At 47.8% G+C, this 23163-nt stretch overlaps 1 protein-coding gene across 15 annotated transcripts in view; it reads left to right on the forward strand.

Moving 5' to 3' along the window:
- PPFIBP2 (PPFIA binding protein 2) overlaps positions 1 to 23163 on the forward strand; it is a 144418-nt gene that overhangs the window by 85540 nt on the left and 35715 nt on the right. For 12 of the 15 annotated variants that reach the window (XM_045484361.1, XM_045484365.1, XM_045484364.1 and 9 more), the window contains one exon: positions 9601 to 9732. In XM_045484361.1, the coding sequence (XP_045340317.1) occupies positions 9601 to 9732 (132 nt within the window). Of the gene's footprint in view, positions 1 to 3940; positions 3999 to 4023; positions 5102 to 9600; positions 9733 to 23163 lie in introns of those variants that run through there. The other 3 variants (XM_045484369.1, XM_045484370.1, XM_045484372.1) reach the window with 2 other exon arrangements.

Raw genomic sequence — 23163 nt, forward strand, 5'->3', positions numbered from 1 at the left:
CTCATCCTATTCCCTGAGTAGCAGGAGGAGTTGAGTTTATTTTTTTAAGCTGGGTCTTCTTTTTGAAAACCAGGAAAGAAAATGGAAAGCTCTCAAAGGGCGGGAAAGCATTTCCACAAAGAGTGATAGAGGTGTGGCTTTGAGGTGGGGATGGAGTATTGCAAAACCCCAGACAGAGAACAAAGAAGATTTGAATGTGGAAGGTAACGTGTCTGCAGAACGGTCAGGTTGATGTTTCAGGAAGGCATTGCCTGGTGGCAGTCCCCGGGATCGGAGGTCAGAGCATGGCCGCATTTGGTGCCTGAGCTACCTGACCGCCTGTCCCGGCTGCTCTTGCAGGGCTGCCCTACACCCCTCTCTGTGCAGTGGTTCTGCTCCCTCGTCAGCGTCTCTGGGTCAAGGAGTCTGGTGTCGGTTCCCAACTCCACCTGGTTAGGCTGTCTTGCTCTTCAAACATCAGCCCATGGACTGGATTTTAGACTTTTGAAAAAGTCTTAACATCAATTATCTTTTGTGTTGTGGGTGAGGTATCAGGCCTGTGGTTCGTGTGTGCCACAGAGGTGGATGTCTTGGCTTGGTATATTTTGGAGTGTGGTAGGTCTTATTTGTCACCTCTCAAAGGTTTAAAGATCTTCCCTTATGCTCATAACGTTCACTGTGTTCCCTCCATCTTTCAAGGATAAAACGAAGGGAGTGTGGAAGACTCCTCTTTGGCACCTCCTGAGTTCAACTCACGGGACTTATTTGAGCCTCGGCTTCCACTTGTGTGTTTGCTGGGCTTGGTGGTACCTGAGCTGGAGACGTTTGGGTTCCCAGCTCTGAAGCCCGAGTTGAACCCTCTGTGGCACATGCCAGTCCTTTCCTGAAATCTGCTTGATGCTGTTTGAAAAGGCACTTCCTTCTTGCCCCACGGTGCTGAGGTAATGCTGTCTGTAGCTTACAGGATGTTATGCATGTGTCCTCTGAACTGAGGACAGGCAGGGACTTGCTTGTCTGATGCTGATATCCTGGACCGCAGGGCTCTTGGCTTCTGGTGGTAGGAACTAGGAGGACTCCCAGCCCTGAGGAGGAGGAGGGACGCAAACAATTGCCTCTTTTTGCCAGCCCTTGGAGACTATTCATGCTCTGAGCCAAGCCTGGCCTCCTGCTCTGAGGCCTGCGGAGCTCTGAGTGAGGCCCCTTCCCAATCAGTGTGAGGCCTGGCCTTCTGACAACTGCCTGTTGACGCCACCGCCCTTTGGGTACGCCGTCCCTGGGAGCACTACGCCTACGCATGGAGTGGCCTTGTCTAAAAGAGGCACTTTCTCCCCGCCTTTAGCTGACTGCCCACGTAGGCCCGGTGCTGTAAGATAGTCTCATTCTTCACAGCAGGTGGGAAATCCAGATTTAAAGATAAGTCTATTTTTAAAGCATTGGCAACTAATTTAAAGGGAAAAAAAAAAATACTGTGTGAACCACACCATGCATACCTGCAGGCCAAGCCTGGTCCACAGACCTGTAGTCTACAACCCCTGCTCTAGCCTCTAACCCCCTCCACTGGCTGGAATAGCTCCTGGAGGACTTAAGGAAACCCAAACCCAACCAGTATAGCCCACGCCCTGTGCTTACATAGGCTCCAGCAACCCCACTGAGCCATCTCTCTCCACAGCTGCTTTGTCCGCCTCCCTCCAGCAGGAGCCCAAGAGGGGAGGGAGTTAGCACCCCTCAGCTTGTCCCTGCTGAATGCTGATCTCTCAGGTCCCATCTGTTTTCTTCTTTGCATTAACCCATCTGAAGAGCGTGAATGAAGGCCTTGGGGTTAGAGAGGCAAGCCAGAACCAAATAGTATTAGCACCCGCCGGTCTACGTGAGCAGCACATAGGTGATGGACGCATTTGAGGGTAAAATATTTTTGCAGCCCCTGCAAAATTCAGGGTGGCAAAGGGGAACCTCTGAGCCTCTTTGGGGACTGCCTCTGGAAGCACCTACTCAGGGATGGTCTCAGACTCCCTGAACAGGTGTGGATTTTCCAGGAAATCCATAAATGGGTCTCCAAGAGGCCGCAGCCTAGGTTTGTTTTCATAGGTCTGGGACAGTCTGGCCTGGGTACAGAGCTCACAGGGCTGACCTCTGCCTTCTGTATCCTAAGCAGGTCAAGGCATTGCCTACCAGCATCTCTGAGAGCTGCACCCCTGGGCTGTCTAGAATTAGCACCCTGAGAATATAGGCATGGACCAGCCATATCCTTGTTGTAACTAGCTCAGACCATGCTGGTGACAAAATCTACGCCACAGGGCGGGTTCTCCATGGTCCTGCTGATGCATTGAGGTCCCTGGTGACTTTTTCTAAAGTGGCCTCTGGAGTCTATTAGGGCCCTGCACAGCAAACTTCTCTGCCTCTGATTGTTGACCCTTCTCCAGAGGATGATGACTTTGAGGAAGAAGCTGATGCTACTTAGTGGATAATAGACTTTATACAGAGTTGACAGCCAAATGGAGCACTTTCCAGAGACTAGCTGTTTACAGATGTAATCAATGTCGAGAGCAGAAACAATGTTCAGTGTCAAAAAGAGGACAGGCTAGGAGAGCCAAATGGGGAGGAAGTAAAGGATGCAAACTTCCTTGTGAGGAACCCAAACTTTGGGGAAATCCTGAAGGACAACAGCTTCGATTTCAGACCTCCCACCTGACCTAGAGCCCCAGGTGTTAGGCACCCTCATTGTTTTGGCTATCTTTCAGGTGAGGTGTGGAAAGACAAATTTCTGGGATTTGGAGTCTGTCTACGTGCCTTTCTGTTGATCCAGGAAAGTTGTCAAACCTGTGTTCTTATATAGTGAGAACAGGGATGATCATATGGGCTCCATATTGCCCACTTTTTAGAGCTGTTATTTCAGTTTTGTTAAAACCGAACTCTCTCACAAGTCATCAGTTTTAAGATCTTGAGCACGCACGAGGCGCCTGGGTGGCTCAGTTGGTTAAGCGTCCAACTTCGGCTCAGGTCATGATCTCACGGTTCGTGGGTTCAAGCCCTGCATCAGGCTCTGTGCTGACAGCTCAGAGCCTGGAGCCTGTTTCAGATTCTGTGTCTCCCTCTCTCTCTGCCCCTCCCCCACTCACACTCTCCCTCTGTCTCAAAAATAAATAAACATTAAAAAAAGATCTTGAGCATGCGGATTAAGGGCCTAAGATACCCAGTTCCTGCCCTTGAGTTGAGTGAAGGACAATGTGTCCGGGTTTATGAACTCAAAAGTGTCGTCAGCACCTGGCAGATAAATTTTCCAAGAGTACCTTTAAAGGGGTATCTGTGTCTCAAAAAGAATAGTAAACAGAGCTATGTACCCCTGATTCTGTGGAAGCATGACCCTGTCTCAGAGGTGAGACACCTGATTTGTGACTGAAGAAAACCAGGATTTGCCAGTTCTTCCCCAAACTTGCCCCCTGGGAGATGTAGGAGCCAGAAATAACTGCTTTCTTCAAGCTGATCTTATTCGACGTTGAATCTCCATACCACCATGCAAAGTAGGTGTTCTTTGTTCACGGACGAGGGGGCTGAGGTTCCAGAGAGATGGTTTCCGTAGTGGGGGCTGAGTCTGGACTCGAACCCAGGTTGCCAACAAGCCCCTCGCTGCAGTGTTACTCATGAAAGCGGCTTTCTGGCACAGCCTAGGCCTCTTACTTCAAAGAGCAAAGGGATGCATTTTTTCCTTTCATGTCTTTCCATGGCCCCTTCCTTCACTCTGGTTTCAGATTGCCAGTCTGGCTCCAGTCCTCTGTCATTGGTCAGTAACTCCCTGGGTCATGTTCCACACTTAAAGATGGAAGTAATTGCTTCAAGATGTGGCCCTTTAAGGAGAGAATAAATTGAAAGGCCACTTCTTTTTATCAGCTCCAGTCTCAGACTGAGCTTTGGAAAAAGGAAATGATGGTTTTCTCTGAGATGTAAGTTTTTTTTCCATCTCCAGGAAAGGAGATGTCTTTGCCCTTCTGGAAGAGGTTACTGGTAGTGGTGAAGTGAGAGGGGTGAGTGATGATTTTGTTCATTGGTTTTTGTTTTTTGTTTTTTTCCCCTAAAGTTTCATTACCTAGTTTCATGGTTTGTAGTAACAAAAATCACCTGCCTCATGTACCACCCACTCCTCTCCCCTTGCCCTCTGTCCCTAGGCAACCCAGAAACAATTGGGAAAGCAGAAGTTAATGCAGCTTATGAAACCTGTCCCTCTTCTCTCCAGCCCCCTGTCTCCCCACACCTCACCTCCCCCCAAATTATGGTAGCTGCATGATTCAGAGAGACTCCCAGCTAGACCTACCCTGTAGGTTGGAGCAGGGACCAAGCCTTGCCTTCGTGCTCCAGACAAATGGGCTGGATCCAGTCTTTAGGCTGAGAGCTAGGGATCCAACAACCTTTCTCTTAAGGGGTAGACCGGAGTAAAAGAAGCTAGCAAAAGAGACAGAAGAAAAAAAAAAGACAGATCAGGAAATTGGAAGGAAGGATGGGATGGCAAGTGTCATCTTACACTGATCAGTGGGTGAAGAGTTAAATGGTTGAAAGCTGAGAAGTACAGGTTGCGTCTGAAAGTTGGGACATTGGTCCCCAGAACCAGAACTGTTTGTGTGCCCTACCTGGTGAAGGCAGAATCTGGGTTGCAGGCATCCAGACAGGGAAGTGAGGAAGAAGAGGCAGCAAGGGTTAGATTATTCTTTCTAGAACTTGACTGGGACCGGGTGAGGGAGGGGATGAGGAGAGAGTGCATTCATAGAAACAGTGCACACAGAACATGCATTTGCCTAGCGAGAGCACAAGAGAGTTGATGATGGTTGCTTAAGGGGAAGGCAAGGTCAAGAGGGAAAGTTCTTTTGAATGTCAGAAATTTGATCATGTTTATAGCCTGAGGAATGGGAGCTGATGGTGAAAGAGATTAAATGCCTGTCAGAGTAGATGATTAATGGTCCTACCCTTGCGAAGCACAGACTGGGTGGGAACTTCCTCACAGTCAGGACAGAGGTGAGGGGGAGCCGAGGACCATGTGAGTAGTCGTCCTTCGCCCTTCAGACTTACTGGCTGGAGGGAGAAGCCGGACCAGAACTCAGAGATCACAGCCAAACACTAACGATTGACCGGGGAGGTAACTTGAAAGCCTGAACATCAAGCTATGTGGGTATGACATGAAGTCTAGAGACTGAGAGATAGTCAGCAGTGGGAAGGAGGGTCAGATGGGGTAATTCCAGAGCACACTCTGGAATCTTTGTGTCCTTGAACATATGCTTTCTATGTGCAACCTGGAAACTTACTAGGCTTGAGAGTGGTTCTTAAAGGTGAAAGAACCCAACATGAGACATGGACTTGCTTGCTCTAAGACATGGATTTAAGAGACATGAATGAGAGATGATTCCAGGAGATTTTGAAAAAAGGGATGTAAGTTCAACAAATGAACAGATTATTTTAAAATACCTTTCCGGGGGTGGCTGGGTGGCTCAGTCAGTTAAGCGTCTGACTTCGGCTCAGGTCATGATCTCATGGTTCACAGGTTTGAGCCCTGCATTGGGCTCTCCACTGTCAGCACAAAGTCTGCTTTGGATCCTGTCTCCCTCTCTCTCTCTGCTTCTCCCCTGCTTGCATGTACATTCTCTCTCTCTCTCTCTCCCTCTCCCTCCCCCTCCCTCCCTCCCTCCCTCCCTCCCTCCCTCCCTCTCAAAAATAAATATTTAAAATACCTTTTCAGTATACAGGAGAGGTTATTTGAGGAGAAGAGGAAGAAAGGGTAAGGTTTATGGCTGGAGGAGAATGGGAAAGATTTGGAACAATCTCTGAAAGGAACCAACCAGAGATGAACGCAAGGGTGCCAGGCGGTATTGGAAGATCAGCTCTAATTAGATAGCGTAAATTTGTATGGAAACCAATTGGCATCATCAAGTGTCTTTTACCAGCAATTTTCAGGCCACAGGGAGTAGAAACATAGACAAAAGACTTTGAGGTTTGGCATGGACTGGGCTCTGGTAAAGCAAATGCACTTTAGGTCTAAGGGTAGGGATGAACTGGAATGAGGAATTTTCTGGTGCAGATATGATACACTTGAAATGACCTCAGGTATAGAATGGATAAGGAGGCAAATACTTCTTAAGGGAAGTTTATTAACTAGGAAAACAGGTAAGTATTGGCCACAGTAGAAGAAATGAAAGATTGTTTGAGTCTGTAAGTGGGAAACTTGAAAGGTTAGAGGACTGTGGCCAAAGGAGACTGTATCAGAGCTGAAGATTTTAGAAGCAGAGCAAATGCATTCTGGATAAAGATGACGGCTAAGATGATGGCCATCCTGCTGAGAAACTGAGGCAAGGTGGAAGCAAACCTGTTGGTGTTGTGCTCAAGAAAGGTGAAACCAGAGTGGATATTGGAAGACTAACAAGGAGGGAACAAGGATGTTGAAGTTACTGAGGAGAAGGAATGTGCCCAAACTAGGTAGAGAAACCATCGATCAAAAGAAAAAAGCCCTGAGGAAAATGAGAGACTGTCTTGGGTTCTGGATAAGTTGTCTTGGGTTCTGGAATGTGCTGTAACTGAATGGCACCACTTTAGAAGAGGAGGGCAGATGTAGATGATCAATAAGGACAGTAGTGGTCTGGAAGCATGTCCAGTAAAGTTGGATTGTCGAAACAGGATGGACTCCACTTGAGATGACTGGGAAGGGTATGTGATAGGCTGCAAAAGTCAGGATTCAGTTTATGCTGGAAGGAGAAGGAACAGTTGAAAATGTAGGGTAGACCTTCTTTAGACACATATGATAGAGAATATAACACGTAATAGTGGCTGGGGACCATGTGTATCTGGAGATGGAAAGTGGAGCTGGACTGGATGAGCTTGTTGAAGGCTGATTTTGAATTCAGGGAGTAGGACAGTACTTACCAATGACAAGGATGAAGGGTAAGGACAATGAAAGAGGCATATGCTAATAGATATAATAGCTGGAATATAATCACTAATAACTGGAACTCCCACTTGGGATGTTAGTGTAACCAGTTGGAACCCTGCCGTGACCAACTGGAACGGCTATTGGAACTTTAGTACAACCAATTAGAATATTATCCTTGTCAGTGGGAACATTGGTGTGACCAATTACAACCTGGCAACCTAAAATAGCTAGAGGGATTTTGGCATTAACAGAAGTGGAATAGATTCCTACTGTTCAGGAGAGATAATTCTGAGGCTTTTTTTGATCCCACCAAGGCAGCAGTATCGTGAATGTTGCTTAGCGGGCAAACTGCATATAAGATATTCAAGCACTTAGTGGGCTGTGTTTTTAATAATCATATCCCTAGGCCTTGACTTCTGGTAGATACTTAAAAACATGTTGAGTAAATGATTGAAGTCTGGAATGGAATGGAACATTTTCTCAATTGTCCGTACTCTAAAGCAATTGTTGCTATCTGATTTATAGAATTACTTCTCTACCCCTTTGCAATGGTGGCTTGGAGAGCTCACGTACACGGTATAGTCCACCTCTAGCAACCCACAGAACTTTAGGGTAGGAGTTTTATACCAGCGGTGGCTCTGGCCTCAACTTCTTTTCCTGCCTGCTTTAACTTTTATGATTTTACATTTTAACTTAAATTGTCCATTATTCAAACCGCCTCAAGTCATTTGTGGAACAAAACAGGTAGATGAAAGGATGGAGAGAGAAACGTAGAATGAGGTGGTGGAACAGAGGGGAAGGTGAGGAAGGAAGAGAGAGGAGGTGGGAGTGAGTAGGTGGTATCAGAGAGGATTAGATCTTCAGAGAGCCTTCGCGCCAGGCCCTGATAGAGAGTGTGTGCTCAACAAAATCTTAACAGTTTGAGTGGCTATTTCCTCACTCCGTGACTCCATGAATATTTGTTGATTAGCTTTTTTTTCAGCAGGTATTTTTTTTCTTTTATTTTCCTTAAAATTCTTGGACTTCTTCCTCTGTTTGGGAAACCATGTGATACATTAGACAGAAATGAGTTTTGGAATCAAACAGACTTTGGTTTGCAAACTAACACTCTGCTGTTGTTGACTGGCATGTGTCTTTGGTCAAGACAAGGCCAGTCTCTGGGCCAGGTTAGTATTTACTGTCTATTACTCAGGTCAGGATAGTATTTGCTGTCAAATCACCAGGAGGGTTTATTGAAAGCATGTATGTAAAGTACCCTGTGGGGTCTGGCACAGAGGAGGCACCCATTGAATCTGTGTGTCTTCTCTCCTTCCCCACCTCCACCATTATACACATTGATCTGGCTAACTACTCATGACCAAGTACGCTGCGGTTCTCACATGGCAGGGTCGCTGCCTCTGTGCTCTAAGCTAGTTCAAGTCTAGCTGAAACAGGAAGAGCTGGCCTCCTTTGCCCAGCGCTCAGTGAGTTCATTTTGCTGAACTTCTAGGTACCCGTCCCTTCAGATTAGCAGATGAAGAGTTTGTAGCCTGGCTTTCTGACACATTGAGGGGCTTGGCCTAGGGAATCATGTTTTCCTAGTTAAGATCTGTGTCCTGCGTGGTTTGGTTTGTAGTCTGAGGACGGTTCAGAATATGTGAAATCATAGCTATTGGTCAGAATGTTGATCACCATTCTTGTATGAGGGTTAGGTTGCCCAACTTAATATAGAAAGTTCATACCGAGATGGAATAGTGTATCTTTTCTGTCTGCTGATTTGTCTGGTCACTCTCCTGATGGCCATACTGTAGTCTCATTGCTGGAAACCGTGTCTCCCGTGTGCCAAGACTCTGGAGCTCATGGACCATGGCCTTTGGCCAATGGAGAAGTGTTGCCCCTGGACCAGAAATGTTCCTGGTTTTTGAGGTCCTTCATAATCCCTAGTGGTTCCCAGCAGGTATTTTGTCAATCACCTTTGTTTTTTGTCTTATTTATGCTTTTTAATTATATGTATTAATGGCAGGTTGCCATCTACTACTGTTCTTATTATGGCAGGGCAGGACTGATAACCTTCCTGAGTCTGGTCTTACAATAAGGGAAGAACAATTTTCTTACCTACACACCGTAGTGGCTAGAAAAGATCCATTATCACATAGGCTAGGATAAGTCTGTATCACATAAACAGGATTCTGTCATTTAATAAATACTCATTGAATGTCTGCTTTATGCTCTAGCTCCCTCCTAGGCTCCTTGCAGTGAGACCTTAAAATGAAATTTGTTGAAAATGTGGGCTGAACATTGAGCATAGGAGGTGATTTGGAATCCTTGGTTTTAAAAAAGATATTGTTAATGTAAGCTTGGGTTTGTTTGTGTTTTTTTGTCTGTTTTGGTTGAAAGGACCCGCTGCTTTGCATTGGAAATAGAGGTGGAGAAGTTTCGTTCTTTGAGCAAAACTGTCCCTTTTTTTGTACTTGGAAATAATGGCTTCTAATGGCAAACTTGTTTTTTGAGAGCTATAGTTCACATTGTTTCTCAGAGCACAGTGGGTGGTGCCAGGGGCTGTGCTCTCCCTGAGTGACCCAGTATCAGCTGAGACCTGTCCCTAACAGCCCTGTAGCTCATATGCAGCAGTCTCAGCTCTGTTGTCCAACAGAGTTTGCCTTGTATGCTCTGGATGGAGCTACAGCTGTCCTTGTTGCCATGGAGGCTCTGATTTTGACATCTGGTTTTGCTTGCAGGAGCTGCTAAGTCGCACATCTCTTGAGACCCAGAAGCTTGATCTGATGACTGAAGTTTCTGAGCTGAAACTCAAGCTGGTTGGCATGGAGAAGGAGCAGAGAGAGCAGGAGGAGAAGCAGAGAAAAGCAGAGGTGAGTGTGATAGACCAAATTCTGGGGGATCCATACAGTTCTAAACTCAGAGCAGAGGGAACTATCCTAATGTGGATTCAGGCCATCTGGTCAACCCCAAGCCTGGCAGCCACTGGGCGCCAGAAGCATCTATGCACTAGAGACACAATGATCTGTTAATACCAAGTTATCAGGTTTTGCTGTGGCTGCAGATTTCAGCAATGCCCAAACCACCCAGTTTTGGCTCTAAGGCTTTATCCTCCCTCAAGCTGCTGACAAGGATAGAAAGGGAAGCATTAGAGGGGGAAGGATCAGGCAAGATGTGAAGGGACCCAAGATGTCCTCTGTGAGAGCCAAGGTAATGAGGATATATCTGGGATGAAGTCAGCTGCCCAATAGGCCACCATCACTATATCCAAGGAGTCTGGAGACATTCTTTGATGTGCTTTTCACTGACCTAGATGGAACCCTTAGATTATGTTCTTTTCTCCTGATAGGTCATAGGAGAAGCCCATGTACAGGCCTTCTGTTAATGTTTTCCTGCATTGTTGCTGTTTTTGTTTTACACTCTATAATGCCATTGGCCAGAACATGCCAGACTCCTTTTTAGGATAAATGTTTTGTGTAAATTTTAGGCTCAGAGTTGCTTTTGTTGAGAAAGAACATCCTGTTTTAACCTTAGATAACCACCTTCCATATGTCTCTACCTACAAGTGCCCATATTTGCACCTGGCATGTAAGATGTAGAAGGAAGATAGGCTTTAGGTTTAGAAGCACATTGGTTCAATCACTAACCTAACTGCTTAATAGGTCTTTGAATTTCATTCAACAAGTTAGCTGCTTAATTTCTCGAGACTTTATTTATCTGTAAAATAGGTAACTGTGTGAAGTCCAAATAAAAATCACAGAAGTCCCTATCATAGTACCTGGCATCCTGTAGGTACTTGGTTCATATATACTCCCTTGCAACATTTAGCTCTCTCCAAAATCTAAAAGTGGATACCATTCCTTTCGATTAAGCACCCCCATTATTGTGCACTGAAACCTGCCCTATTGCTGTGTTTATACAGTGGTAAATGCTGGTGATTGAGACACTTAAAACGGGTGGGCAATTCTGTGCATTGCTTTTGAGAAGCTGCTCATTGTAAGTAGAGTTGCCAAAAGATCTCTCCATTAACCTGAAGACCCTGTCTTGTAGTGATTAAGAGGGCGGGGCCTTGAATCAGGTCTTCCAGCTGTAATGCAAGCTGAGCTGCTCATTAGCTTTGTCATTGTAGGCATAACACAACCTGTTTCTCCCTCTGTAAAGTGGAGATAGTAACACTTCCTATTTCCTGAGTGGTTTGGAGGAGGGAATGAGATAATTCATGTATAGTCCTTAGCATAGTGCTGGACCCATAGTAACCACTACCTTTTATCGATTACTTACTGATTGTGTCACAAAGCATCTTGCAAATGGACATGTAGGTTAAGATACATATATAAACTGCAAAGGTCCCACAGAATGAAAGCTTATCTTCGTGAGGAGTTAGTTAAATAGAGTGCTTTAAAAAAAAAAAAAAAAACAAAACTTTTTTAGTGTTTATTTTTGAGAGATAGCATGAGCAGGGGAGGGACAGAGAGAGAGGGAGACACGGAATCCGAAGCAGGCTCCAGGCTCCGAGCTGTCAGCACAGAGCCCGATGCGGGGCTCAAACTCACAAACCACAGGACCATAACCTGAGCCAAAATCGGATGCTTAGCCTACTGAGCCACCCAGGCTCCTCAAATACACTTTGCTTTTTAAATGTTCTGAAAGAAGCAACTGACTTTTCTCCAGGTTTGGAGTTGTATTTTTACCAATATCTCGAGGTGTGTGATGACATGGGAACATAGGTTAGGGCTCTGGGGGCAGAATTCAGTAAACTCGGAGACGCCTTGAAGTGATAGAAACAAGTCAAAACCACTTAAATTAAAAACAAAAACAAAAACAAAAACAAAAACAAAAGAAGTATAGGTGGGAGAGTATTAGGTCACACAGCTTGAAGAGTCCAGAGTTTAAAGTTCAATATCACTAGGTCCACGTGACCTCCCAATGTCATTAAAAATCAGCCTTAGCGTACGTCTTGGCTCTGACTTAGCCTTATTGTCAAGAAGGGTCTCTGCACTACATCCTATCGGCCTGGAGACCTGGCAGAGAGAGCACCTTTTTCTCAAAGTTTCCAGCAAAAGCCTCGGGCTTGCATCTCCCTGGGCCAGTTTGGGTCACATGCCTGGTTCTGAACCAGCCAGCCACTAGGGAGCACATAGGTATGTGTGCGTGAGTCTGTCTGGGAAAGAACGCGGAGTTAGTACCAACCTGAGCCAGCTCCGTTCCTTTCCAGGGAAGACAGGATGGAAAGGAGAGCTCCCAATTCTGGGCCAAGTATACCGAAAGCAGTCATTTTGCTGTTTGCTTTATTTTTCCTTTTCTGAGGGATTATGTTTCAATCTGAATTTTTTGTTTTTGTTTTCCATCAGGCTGTTCATGCATGAGGCAACATAGACCCTGAGCCGCTGGCTTCATTCCTACCAGATAATGGCCCTTCCCAGTTGCTAGTACAAACATTAAGTTTTTTTAAGGCTGTTCAAACCTGTGACACTCCATGCACAGCCACATGACCTGAAGTGCATTTCTCCTTCTTGTAATTAAACATAACCTTCACTGGTATGCTTAGAGCCTCTGCCACCATTTACAAATATGTGCAGCACCAGGGGCTTGAAACCATGGCGAGTACTGCTGTGGGGACTCCATTGTCATGTGCGTGGACGTGTGTGAGTGCAGCACTGAGCTAAGGTCACCAGGGGTTGTACTTCCGTGAACAAGGGGAATGCTGCTTCCCAGCCTGCATTGCTGCTGGGTTTTTTCCAGTGAATATACTTAGCCCAAGGCCTATTGCTTGTGGTTTGGAAAGGCAGGATCTTTCTCTGTTTTGTTTGTTTTCTGGGGTAGCTGGATCTGAAATTTCCTCTATGTAGCTCAGGCTTTATCCTCAAATTCCATTTTATGTTTCAGTGAAAATTTAAAAAAAAAAGAAAGAAAAAGGATACTGTGAACAAGGGCATTGCAGGCTGTTCTTTCTGTAGGACTCTGATCCCCCTGAAGCCTGTATCCTGCTGCCTGTAGAAAGTTATGGACGTGATTATACATGGTTGTCTATAAACCTAAGGACGTCAAGATGCAGGTTTCTTGTCAAATGGACACCATCCTGACAGCCAGCCTCACTCAGGAGTCTGTCAGTGAGATGTGGGTGAATACCGGGTTTCCTGTTTACCTTTCCTCCTGAGCCTCTCGCAGTGGCTCCGGGTCATTCCAGGAGACCCAAGCTTAATCAGTTAGGTTTACTCCTGAGAAGCAGGACTGCAGAGGAGTGGCTGGCGCGGAAAGTAAATACGAGAATGAGGAGGATGGAATGTAAAAGATCCAGAGGCAGAGGAAAATGTCTGGGTGGCATACTATATCACAGGCACGTCCCTCAGAGGCGTCTTCCATGGAGAGGAGTCTGGTTTCCCAGAGCCCTGGGGATGGAGGGGGCCCCACAGCTGGATCTCTTTATGGGATTAAAGAGCTCTGCATGTAATAACCAGAGCATCCTGTAAAGAAGGGAGCAGGGATCCAGCATGTCCTGGAAAGTGGCGTCCGTGCAGTTGATGAGGGTTATACGCAGATACGAAGAAGAGAACCAGAAAGAGTCTTCAGGATTTCTGGCAGAAAACGGAGTGTCTTACAGCACGGGTGGTGCTGACTTCCTTCTTCCTTCCTGTGGTTATAGCACCTTGGAAGGGAAGGATTCTGATTTCTGAACTGGGGTAACCAGAATGATGGATGTGGAGCACGGAGCGGAGACTGGGAAGATTGTGTTTGTTCAGAGAAGTCGACCGGGAGATTCTTACTGTTTCGTTGATTTTGTTTTACTTACTGATTTTTATTAGCCTAGGAAATCTCCGGCAGTTCAAAAATTAAGAGTTCATAAAAGTATATGCAGCAAAAAGTCTCCTTCCATGCTTGCCCCTCAGGCCCACAGTCAGGAACCACCCTGACCAGTTTGTGTCCTCCCAGAGTTATCCCTGGACAAGCAAACTTATGTGGACAGATGATATATGCATATATGCACACACATTCCTTCCCTCATTTTTGTGCAAATGCACTCTATTCTAGACCTTCTAATGTAGCATGCTGGGAGTTTATTCACACCAAGTGCATTAAAAAGGCTTATATGATAGAAATACCTATTATTTCATTATCTGACCGTACCTTAATTTAGCCTGTCCTCTTTTGATGGACATGTAAGTGGTTTCCAAGTGTTTGCTACTTCCAATAATGCTGCTGTGAATGATCTTGCACACGTGGGGATACTGAAGTGGGATCAATGGGCCAAATGGTACATGCAGTTGAAATTCTGACCGGTATTTCCACTTTGTCTCGTGGAACGTAGAGGTTATGTTCCCATCAGTGATGTGTAAGAGTGCCGGGCCAGTATTAAGCAGAGCATGAAGGAGGGAGAGAAAGAACTAAGTAATATCATGAACAAGTTTAACAGGTAGGAGGGAGTGGGAAAGACATGGTTATGGGAGGTGCCCCGTGGTTCACATAGAAAAGAACCGTAAAGAAGAACTTTGATGGTTAGTGAATCAGGAGCCATAAAGCCAGCTGAGATTTCAACACAGAGTGGCATTTAGAGCCTCATAAATGTCACCTGGACTTCGTGATAGGGGACCCAAGAATGAGACACAGCTACAAAAGGATCTGCCCTATGGGGGAGAAACAGATCTGTTAAGAGGGGAGGTGGGCCAGCCCTGGAGAGAACGAAGTATAAAAGAAAGTTGAAATGCCGAGCCTGAGGATGGACATACTGGAAAATAACACGTGGGTTGGGAGAATAAGAGGGGAATGTCCCTGAAACATTGGGATGCACCACATAGTCACCCCAAGCAGAGGAAGAAAATGGATGCACTCCTGTTCAGATCCCCAGAAAGCTGGAAGCAGACAAGGGACTTAAATGGAAGGGCGCAGCAGTTTGGATGGTTCCTAAAAATCTCCTCCAGCTTAACACCTAAGTATTTGAGAGGTTGGCCCTTGGTGCCCCACCCCCCTATTTGTTTCTACTCAGAGGACAGAGAAAGAAACTGGGAAACTGCCGCTCTGGCTGTAATGTTGAGACTAGTTTAGGAGGGAAAAGTGACAGGTACCTTGAGAGAGAGCGGCCGTTCTGTGAGTCCATGACAGGGAGGGAGGGAAAGCCAGGCATGGCCAAGACTTTCATAAATCATACCTTGGAAAGTTCAGAAATAACAAAGAAGGTGACTCAAGAATATTGAACTAAAAAATAATGTAACTCTGTGCAATCTCACAAATACTACTGATAAAAAGGAGAAACTTGGAAGTACCCTGAGAGAAACTTGTTTTCAAAGGGGCTCGTATAAAAGATAGAAAAGAGAGGGGCGCCTGGGTGGCTCAGTCGGTTAAGCGTCCAACTTTAGCTCAGGTCATGATCTCGTGGTTCGTGAGTTCGAGCCCTGCGTTGAGCTCTATGCTGACCGCTCCGAGCCTGGAGCCTGCTTTGGATTCTGTGTCTCCTTCTCTCTCTACCCCTTGCCAGCTCTTGATCTCTCTCTCTCTCTCAAAAATAAATAAACATTAAAAAATAATAAAAAATATAAGAGAGGACTGAACAAAGTGCACCTGCACAAGCAACACCAGCAGGGGCAAACCCCAAACAAAAGGACAATGCTGAGGACAGGAGAGAGACTTTTTGTTAAAGTTATGTTCTCCATAAGAAGATCAAAGAAAGAATGGGTTCTGTTCTGATGCCTCAGGCACAAAGAACTTAGGACAGTCGTCCCCAAACTGCTTGCTATAAGTGAATTTTAAGGTATCAGGGAAATCAGGTGAGTTGCTAGCAAACTAGAAGTGAACCGTTTTTTTTTTTCCCCCAGATGGCAAAGAAAGTTAGATGGGTTCCATAAAATTTAGTCTGTTGAGGCTGGGGCCAACCCTATGATGGTTTGTGGGAGGCCAGAAGATCAAGTAGGGATTGTGTTAAGAGTGAGTTACATTGCGGTGCCTGGGTGGCTTAGTTTAGCGTCCAACTCTTGATTTTGGCCCATGGTTTCTGAGTTCAAGCCCCACATCGGGTTCTGTGCTCTCTCAGTGCAGAGTCTGCTTTGGACCTTTGTTTCCCTCTCCCTCTGCCCCTCTCTTGCTTGCAGGCTCTCACTCTCTCAAAAATTAAAAACAAAAAAAATATAGTGAGTTACATCAGCTTGACCTCCTGTGTCTGGCTGGGAATGCGTCGGTGGAATAGACCTGGTAAATGTACACTTCTGTGAGGCATTGCACAAACCCTGCTTGGGGAGTCTTGTGGATGAGCTGGAGGAGTATAGGATGGATGCTAAGATAGGCATATTGGTACCCCCATGATAATAGCATCTATAGACCATGTCTAGGAAGGTTTATTGTAGACGGTGAGAGTCCTCTGCCTTTACTCCTCCTACCAATTGAGCATTTTATTTATTTTTTTTAAATGTTTATTTTTGAGACAGAGACAGAGTGTGAGTAGGGAACGGTTAGTGAGAGACGGAGACAGAATCCGAAGCAGGCTCCAGGCTCTGAGCTGTCAGCACAGAGCCTGACACGGGGCTGGAACCCACGAACTGTGAGATTATGACCTGAGCCGAAGTCGGACCCTAAACTGACTGAGCCACCTAGGCGCTCCTAATTGAGCATTTTTAATGTGTAATGTGGATGCTGATCTAGAAAATCATAAAGCAGTGATGACATGAAGCCAAAGAAAAATCAACTCGACCAGCCAGCATTGGGATCTATAAACCTACACAGACTTGAGCAATAGCTAGGTTGTCAGAAAAGGGGTAAAAGAGGTAAGAACCTGAGTGGTGGAAAATCGCTAAAGGTAGGGAAGGAAACACTTCAAGAGGGAGGCAAGCAGTTTGAGGACAGGAGCATGCCTGTGATTTAAGCAGAAGAGGGCCCTGGGGCCGTGAGGAAGAGCCCTGTCCCTCATCAGTCTTGGGGACAAAGCTGGTCTGCCTGGAGGCCACTTGTGCAGAGGGAGGGGAGGGAATGAATGCGATGATGAAATCAGGCAGCAAGTTTAGACTCCTCATTTGAGAGGTTTAACAATTGAGGGAAGCTTCTATAAGAGAGACAAGCAGGTCTGAAAACCAGCAAGGCCAGTGGACTTAGGGACTAAAGGTTCTGGGAAAGAGTGGCCAATAAGGTGAGCATGCCAGAAGAGTGCGGAGCCGCTGGGCTTTTGTTGTTAGCCATCAATGTCACGTGGGCCTTAACTAGGTCACCATTGGGTGTTTTCTGTTCTCCCAGTTTGGTTCATTTCTTACGGATCAAACACCTGGTAAAGGAGCAGCAGTGGGGGGGGGCGCCTGGGTGGCTCAGTCGGTTGAACGGCCGACTTCGGCTCAGGTCATGATCTCGCGGTCCGTGAGTTCAAGCCCCGCGTCGGGCTCTGTGCTGACAGCTCAGAGCCTGGAGCCTGTTTCAGATTCTGTGTCTCCCTCTCTCTGACCCTCCCCCGTTCATGCTCTGTCTCTCTCTGTCTCAAAAATAAATAAACATTAAAAAAAAATTAAAAAAAAAAAAAAAAGCAGCAGTGGGGGAAGTGAACTCACATTTGTCGGATGCCTCCCGTGTGCCAGGCCCCGTGCCAGGTGCTTCACCTAAGGCTCACCTGGTTAACCCCTCGAGGTAACCTGATGAGATAGACCCTCATTCTACAAAAGTGAAAGGCAGTCTGTAGCTGCCTGCACGCTTTGACGGCATCATGCCTATGCCGGTCGTGGCTTAGCCACCCATAACAGGCTGACCTCCCTCTCTGGTGACGGAAATGCCGATCTTTTACCTTGGGGGATTGCTTTTAGCTCTATCCTTGATTAACTGGCCATCCTTCCTTCAGCCCGGGGCTCTTGGTCAGAGGATTAGATAATTTTTCTGTTAATTGCCCCCATGCTAATGAATTCCCAGCTAAATCTTCCCCTTTCCTTAGTATTGCTTTTATCCATACCTACCTTTCCTCCTCTCATGCCTACACATTCTAAATCTGTGCCCCCTTTTGTTTCACTGCTATGTCTTTTGAGAGGGCAACCTTACCTACTTTACAAAGATCAAGACCATTGGAAAGATCTCTGTTAACTTGTTGTTGCTCATCTAGGGTCTACCTGAACCCCCCATATGTGCTTTGTGCTTAGCTAACCCTATCCCCAGCCCCCATCCCCTGCTGGGGCCTCCAATTCCAGCTCTTTTCCTCCCTCTTAATTCTTGCCACCCAGCAGGTATGCTAAGTAGTTAAAGTACCAAAAGACTCTGAGACTTCTCAGATGAAAAAGCACGAACAAACTGAATGTGGACCGTCTTTGTTTAGCACCTTCCAACGGTGGCAAATCCACAACAGGAGATAGAGCTGGCCTGTGATGCCTAGTAGCTCAGGCCAGTCAGGCGTGAGTCCTCTATCCTTGTCAGGCACGTGTGCTAAGCCAGCAGGGGGTTTGGAACCCAGTGGCACACAGAACAAAGGCCACGTCAGAGCCCAGTGTCTCCACTAGGACTGCAGTTGAGAACACAGACGGCAGGTATGGCCCCAGCCCATTGGTAAGTGGCCCATCAGGGTGCAGGGACCAGTAACAATGAAGCTGGGTAGAGATCTGAGGTCCAGGGCACTTAGGCCCAGAAAGGCAGCCCAATCCTCTCATCTTGGTAGGAAAATGCCATAAGACAGATGACCCTGGAGGAAGACAGCCTGGGCTGTCTGGGCCAATTCAGGTGAGCTAGCTCAAAGGGTGAGTGGCCGGGAGGCCCCAGGCCTGCTGACGATGGCGAGGACTGCCCTGCCGCTCTGAGTCCAAATGGCATCACCAGACAGGAGGGCGGGCACCTTCGCCCAGCATCCTTTCAGCCCCGAGCTGCCGCTCAGACCCCGTTTCCCTTCTACACCGGAGAAGGGGATGTACAAAACAAGATATGAGATGGGAGTTTTTCTTCTTAGACCCCGCTGTCACTACTGGGGATGGGCAGTTTCTTCCCAGCGTGCCTGGGCAGTCCCCACAGTGCCGGTGGCTGACCCCAGTACCAGATGCCGGTGTTTAGAATATCAGTAAAGGTGGGCAGGGAGGCCTGACAGGTTCATTGGCTGCCACCCTGTCCACCCAGGTCTCTGTTCCACTCTGTTGTGATATTTCCTTAAGTCCGCATCCCTGCCCCATGGGCTGCTCATAGTTTCCCTCAGCCTTTCGGGTTTCTGGCTGCCACAAGCGGCACTGTCGTGAGCTGCGTTACCCAGGCATGTGGTGCTCTCTTCTCCATTCCCACCTTCAGGCAAGGGGTCCGGAGGTGCCTGCTTGACATCACCTAGACTCGTGCCGCCCCTTCCTCTTGACCCACACAGAACTAGCCACTCACTACTCCCTGGAAGCCCCATGGTTTTCAGGATGGTGGCACTCACAGACTGTCATGGTTACGTGTGTGCCTCTACACGGTGACTAAATGTCTAGGGAGTAGAAAAGGGAGATCCCAGCAGACCTGTGGGCGATGGGTTCAGAACTGAGTAGGCATGAATTCCAGGGGCTGCAGCTTTTCAAAGTGGCCATATAAGGGCCAAGATGTTCTCTAGGCTGCAGAGGAAGTCTGGTTTGGAATGGGAAGTGAAGGAGTAAGGTCTGGTATGGGCGTGAGGGAGAGTTTAGACTTGGGGACGTACCAGCGTGTGCGAGCGTGGTATATGCCACACGTCACCGCGTGGGTGTCGGTGTGTTTGGGGGGCAGGAGAGGGGCAGCTATACCCGGGCGTGTGTAAGAGGGGTCGTGTCTGTGCACCTGTCTCTGCTGCTGCCGCCGGGCCGGGTGACTCGTTGGTGTGCAAGGATGCCCCCCACCGCACCCCCACTGCGTGGCACAGAGGAGCTGCCGGGGGCAGGGGGGGGGTGTTGCTCAGACTGCAGGACCACCCCGTAGAGGGGGCGGGTTCAGGAAAAATACCAGGTCTTTTGGTTCCCGTGAAGAAAGTGGGCGGTCACCTCTGGGTCGCCCCCTGCAGCTCGCCCCCTGCATGCTTCCTTCTCTCTGGGCCGCTCTCCTGGGGAGCTTTGTGTCTGAGAGCTGACTGACCCTGAGTGCTCTTTTCTCCTCTCTCTTCCTTCCTGCAGTCGGTTCTGAATGTGATCAGTGAGCTGCAGGAGCAAATGTGTAGGCTGCAGCTGGACATCCACAGGCAGATTCAAGAGCGCCTCTTACTCAGTAGGGGCCGCCCTGAGGAGGTGGCGGCTGGTGACAGCGCAGCCGAGCCCTCGCCCTGCGGCCAGGACTGTGCCTGTTGGGAGGGGTCACCTGTAGGAACCACACTTAAGTATATCAGAGCATGCGTGTGGGGGCATTTCACTGGTGGAGGGGCTGGGCTTTCTTCTAACCACAAGCGAGTGCAGTGGCTTAACACGGCTCTATTGTTACTTCCGGGCAGAGCTTGGGACTGGTGCACTCCCCTCAGGGTCTGAGCTGAGCTCTGCGACCCTCAGAGAGCAGGGTCTGAGCGGGTGAGGCCAACCCTTGGCCAGGTGGTGGCACTGGCCTTCCTCAGGGCTGGGAATGAGGTGTGTCAGGTGCCCTGAGGGACGGGCATTCATGCAAAAGGAAGCCTCAGGATTCCCCTTCCCAGGTGTGACTCAGGCGTTGATTCTCCTCCTGGGCTGGGAGATTAAATGAAGTTTTATCTCATGTGATTTTTATTTTCTTTTTTAAAGAAAAAATAGCATCATGAGAGAATCCTTTCAAGTTTATTTTTAAGGAAGTTAATCCCTAGTGAGAAAATAGAACACCAGTTTCCTTTTGCTATGACAGTTAGGTCATCATCTGAATTTCTAGGAAAAATTCCCCACCTAATCGCATTAGAGGGATTTCATGACCTCTGGACCCTATGGGGTATACCTGACCGGTGTTCTGGACTTGTCCCCTCATCCTGGTGGGACTGGGGCCTGTGTGACCTGACTGGACCTGGTGATGGCAGTTGCACAGAGAGGAGTCTGTGCCTCTGAGACCTACTGTCGAAGAGGACTTGGAAGGCTGAAGGAAGGTCAAGGTCATAGTAGCTGTGAGCATTACAGAGGGTCCGCCTCAGCTCTGTGGGAAATTATCACAACCCATACTCAACCGTGGAACATGCTGAAACTCTACCCAGAATCAGACAGTAGAGGGGGAGCTTGGGGGCAGGTGGGGGTTGAGGTGGGGAGATTTCCTCCTACGTTAAATGACAAGGGGGAGAAATGAGAGCCCAGAGGTAAATGTGGATTGGAATAGGGAAGTCCTGGGAGTGCCCCATGTTGAGTGGGTCAACCCAGAAAGACGTCTAAAAGAGGCTAACGTTTGTACCAGTGTTTATAGCCGATGATGGGCACCACAGACAACCTTGAAAGAGGAGGATGTGCCAAAGGTCATCAGAGCCTGGCCGTCATCGTGCTCTGTGTCTCCATGGTGGCAGCCTCTCAGGCAGGGCCGGAAACATTCTCAGAAAACCATCCTGGGTCGGCTGGAAGTCCCACCAGGCCTTAAAATCTAATGCTGCAGATCATGGGTGCGATGACCTTAGCTTCGAAGACATTTTAAAAAAGAGGCATCAATAAATGTTTACCTTGGCTGTAAGAAAATCTTAGTGGATTACCCTACAAAGTTCAAGTGTAAGCAGTGGAACTTTCTGGCAGACTATCTCAGAACACAAAGAGCTCCAGGTCAGTTAAACGACGAACTGAATTTGACGTGTTCGTTCATTGGGAAATAATACATACCTACCATGTGCCAGTGGTGAGCAAAGCACGCTCGGAGTTAACCAAACCCCTCCTGGAGTTCACACAGGAGGAGAACCAGCCATTAGCGATCAGACCAGTAAGTATCTAATTGCAAATGACATAGGAGAGATACAGGGTGCCACATCAGAAAGGATGTACTCTGCCACACCCAAATATGGTGTAGAGGTTGGGATAGCTTTGCTGAGGAGGCCTGAGGAAGGATCGGTGGGAATTCACCTGGCAGACTGCTCCAGACAAGAGGGAGCAGTGTGTGTAAAGGCCCAAGTAGACGAGGAACTAAACAGTATCCAGTTTGGTTGGTGCATCACTGGGGGGAGAGAGTAATCCAAGAGGCAGGCAGGGCACCGGGTCAGGCCAGGCAGTGCTGGTGAGAGCATATGAGTTTTGAGGAGCAGAGGAGCGCCAGGATCAGATTTGTCCTTTAATTGTGTTGTTCCCCTGGATGCTGTGGGGGACAGTGGCTTTAAGAAGGGCAAGACGACAGACGAGCATCCCCTGGAGAGACTGCCCGGCCTGTTGACATGAACTGCTAGATCAGAGTAGTGGTGGTTGAGTTGGAGAGAAAGGAGAGATCCATTTCCTTGGAGATAGACCTGACAAGGCTTGGGGATAGATTGCATCTGTCAGGGAGAGAGAGATGCCAAGGATGGACCCCAGGTTTCTGGCACAGGGAGGTAGGTGGATGGAGCTGCCATTTAGTGAGGCTGGAATGTCTAAAAGGGGGAATTAAGTGTTCCACTTGGGCCATGACAGTCATGAGATGCCTGCCTAGAGGTGTTAGGTCGGGAGTCTGTGGGGATCTGGAGTTCAGAAGTCTGGAAGTGATCACATACACATTAATTTTTCTGATATGAGCCAGTTGGCAGGACCAATTATCCATCAAAGGAAACTTGGTTTGGGACAAGGGTGCTCAGTGGTGTCGTCTTTGTTGAAAGAGTAGTTTAGGGAGCAAGGTCCCTGTAGTTGGAAGAAATAAACCTGACTTCCAACTCACCCCGGGCAAGTTGGTCAACCATCCCTTCCTCACTCAGCAACTTTCAGTGGCTCCCTACTGCCAAAGAATGGCCTCAGAGCTCTTTGTATTTTCATCCAAAGCCTTTCTGGTAGGGCTGCACCTTACTTTCTGGCCTCACCTCCCACTCATGCCACCTGTCCTCTGCCCTAGCCCAACAGACTGTCTCCCTTTGTGCCTCCTGCACCCACCCTCTGCCCATCTGCCTTCTCCTTCCCTCCTTTCTTCAAGCCGACCCCCGCCCCTGGCCCAGAGCACTCTGCATTTGGCATCTGTTATCTTAGTGTTTTCTGTCCTGCTGGCTGCCCCTTCCTCTCTGGAGCCTTCCAGGATCACACACCCCTCTTGGGGTTCCTTGCCCCACGCCCCAGCACAAAGAGGTGCTCCCACCTAGCCTGCTTCCTGCTACTTTGTCTGTAAGAAGCTGCTTCATTTTTGTATCTCTGTTCCTCTGGCTCCCAAGTCCTATTTGTCCTGCACCTCCACATTTGTGCATGATTCGGGCACACCCCACAGAGGACATGGATGTCAGAAAGGGGCAGGCAGAAGTAGTTCTAAAGAAAAAAAAAAACAAAGTTTTCTCTTCGTATGCCTGGAAC

Source organism: Leopardus geoffroyi, chromosome D1 (genome assembly GCF_018350155.1).
Source record: "Leopardus geoffroyi isolate Oge1 chromosome D1, O.geoffroyi_Oge1_pat1.0, whole genome shotgun sequence".
In the NCBI taxonomy this organism is placed as follows: domain Eukaryota; kingdom Metazoa; phylum Chordata; class Mammalia; order Carnivora; family Felidae; genus Leopardus; species Leopardus geoffroyi.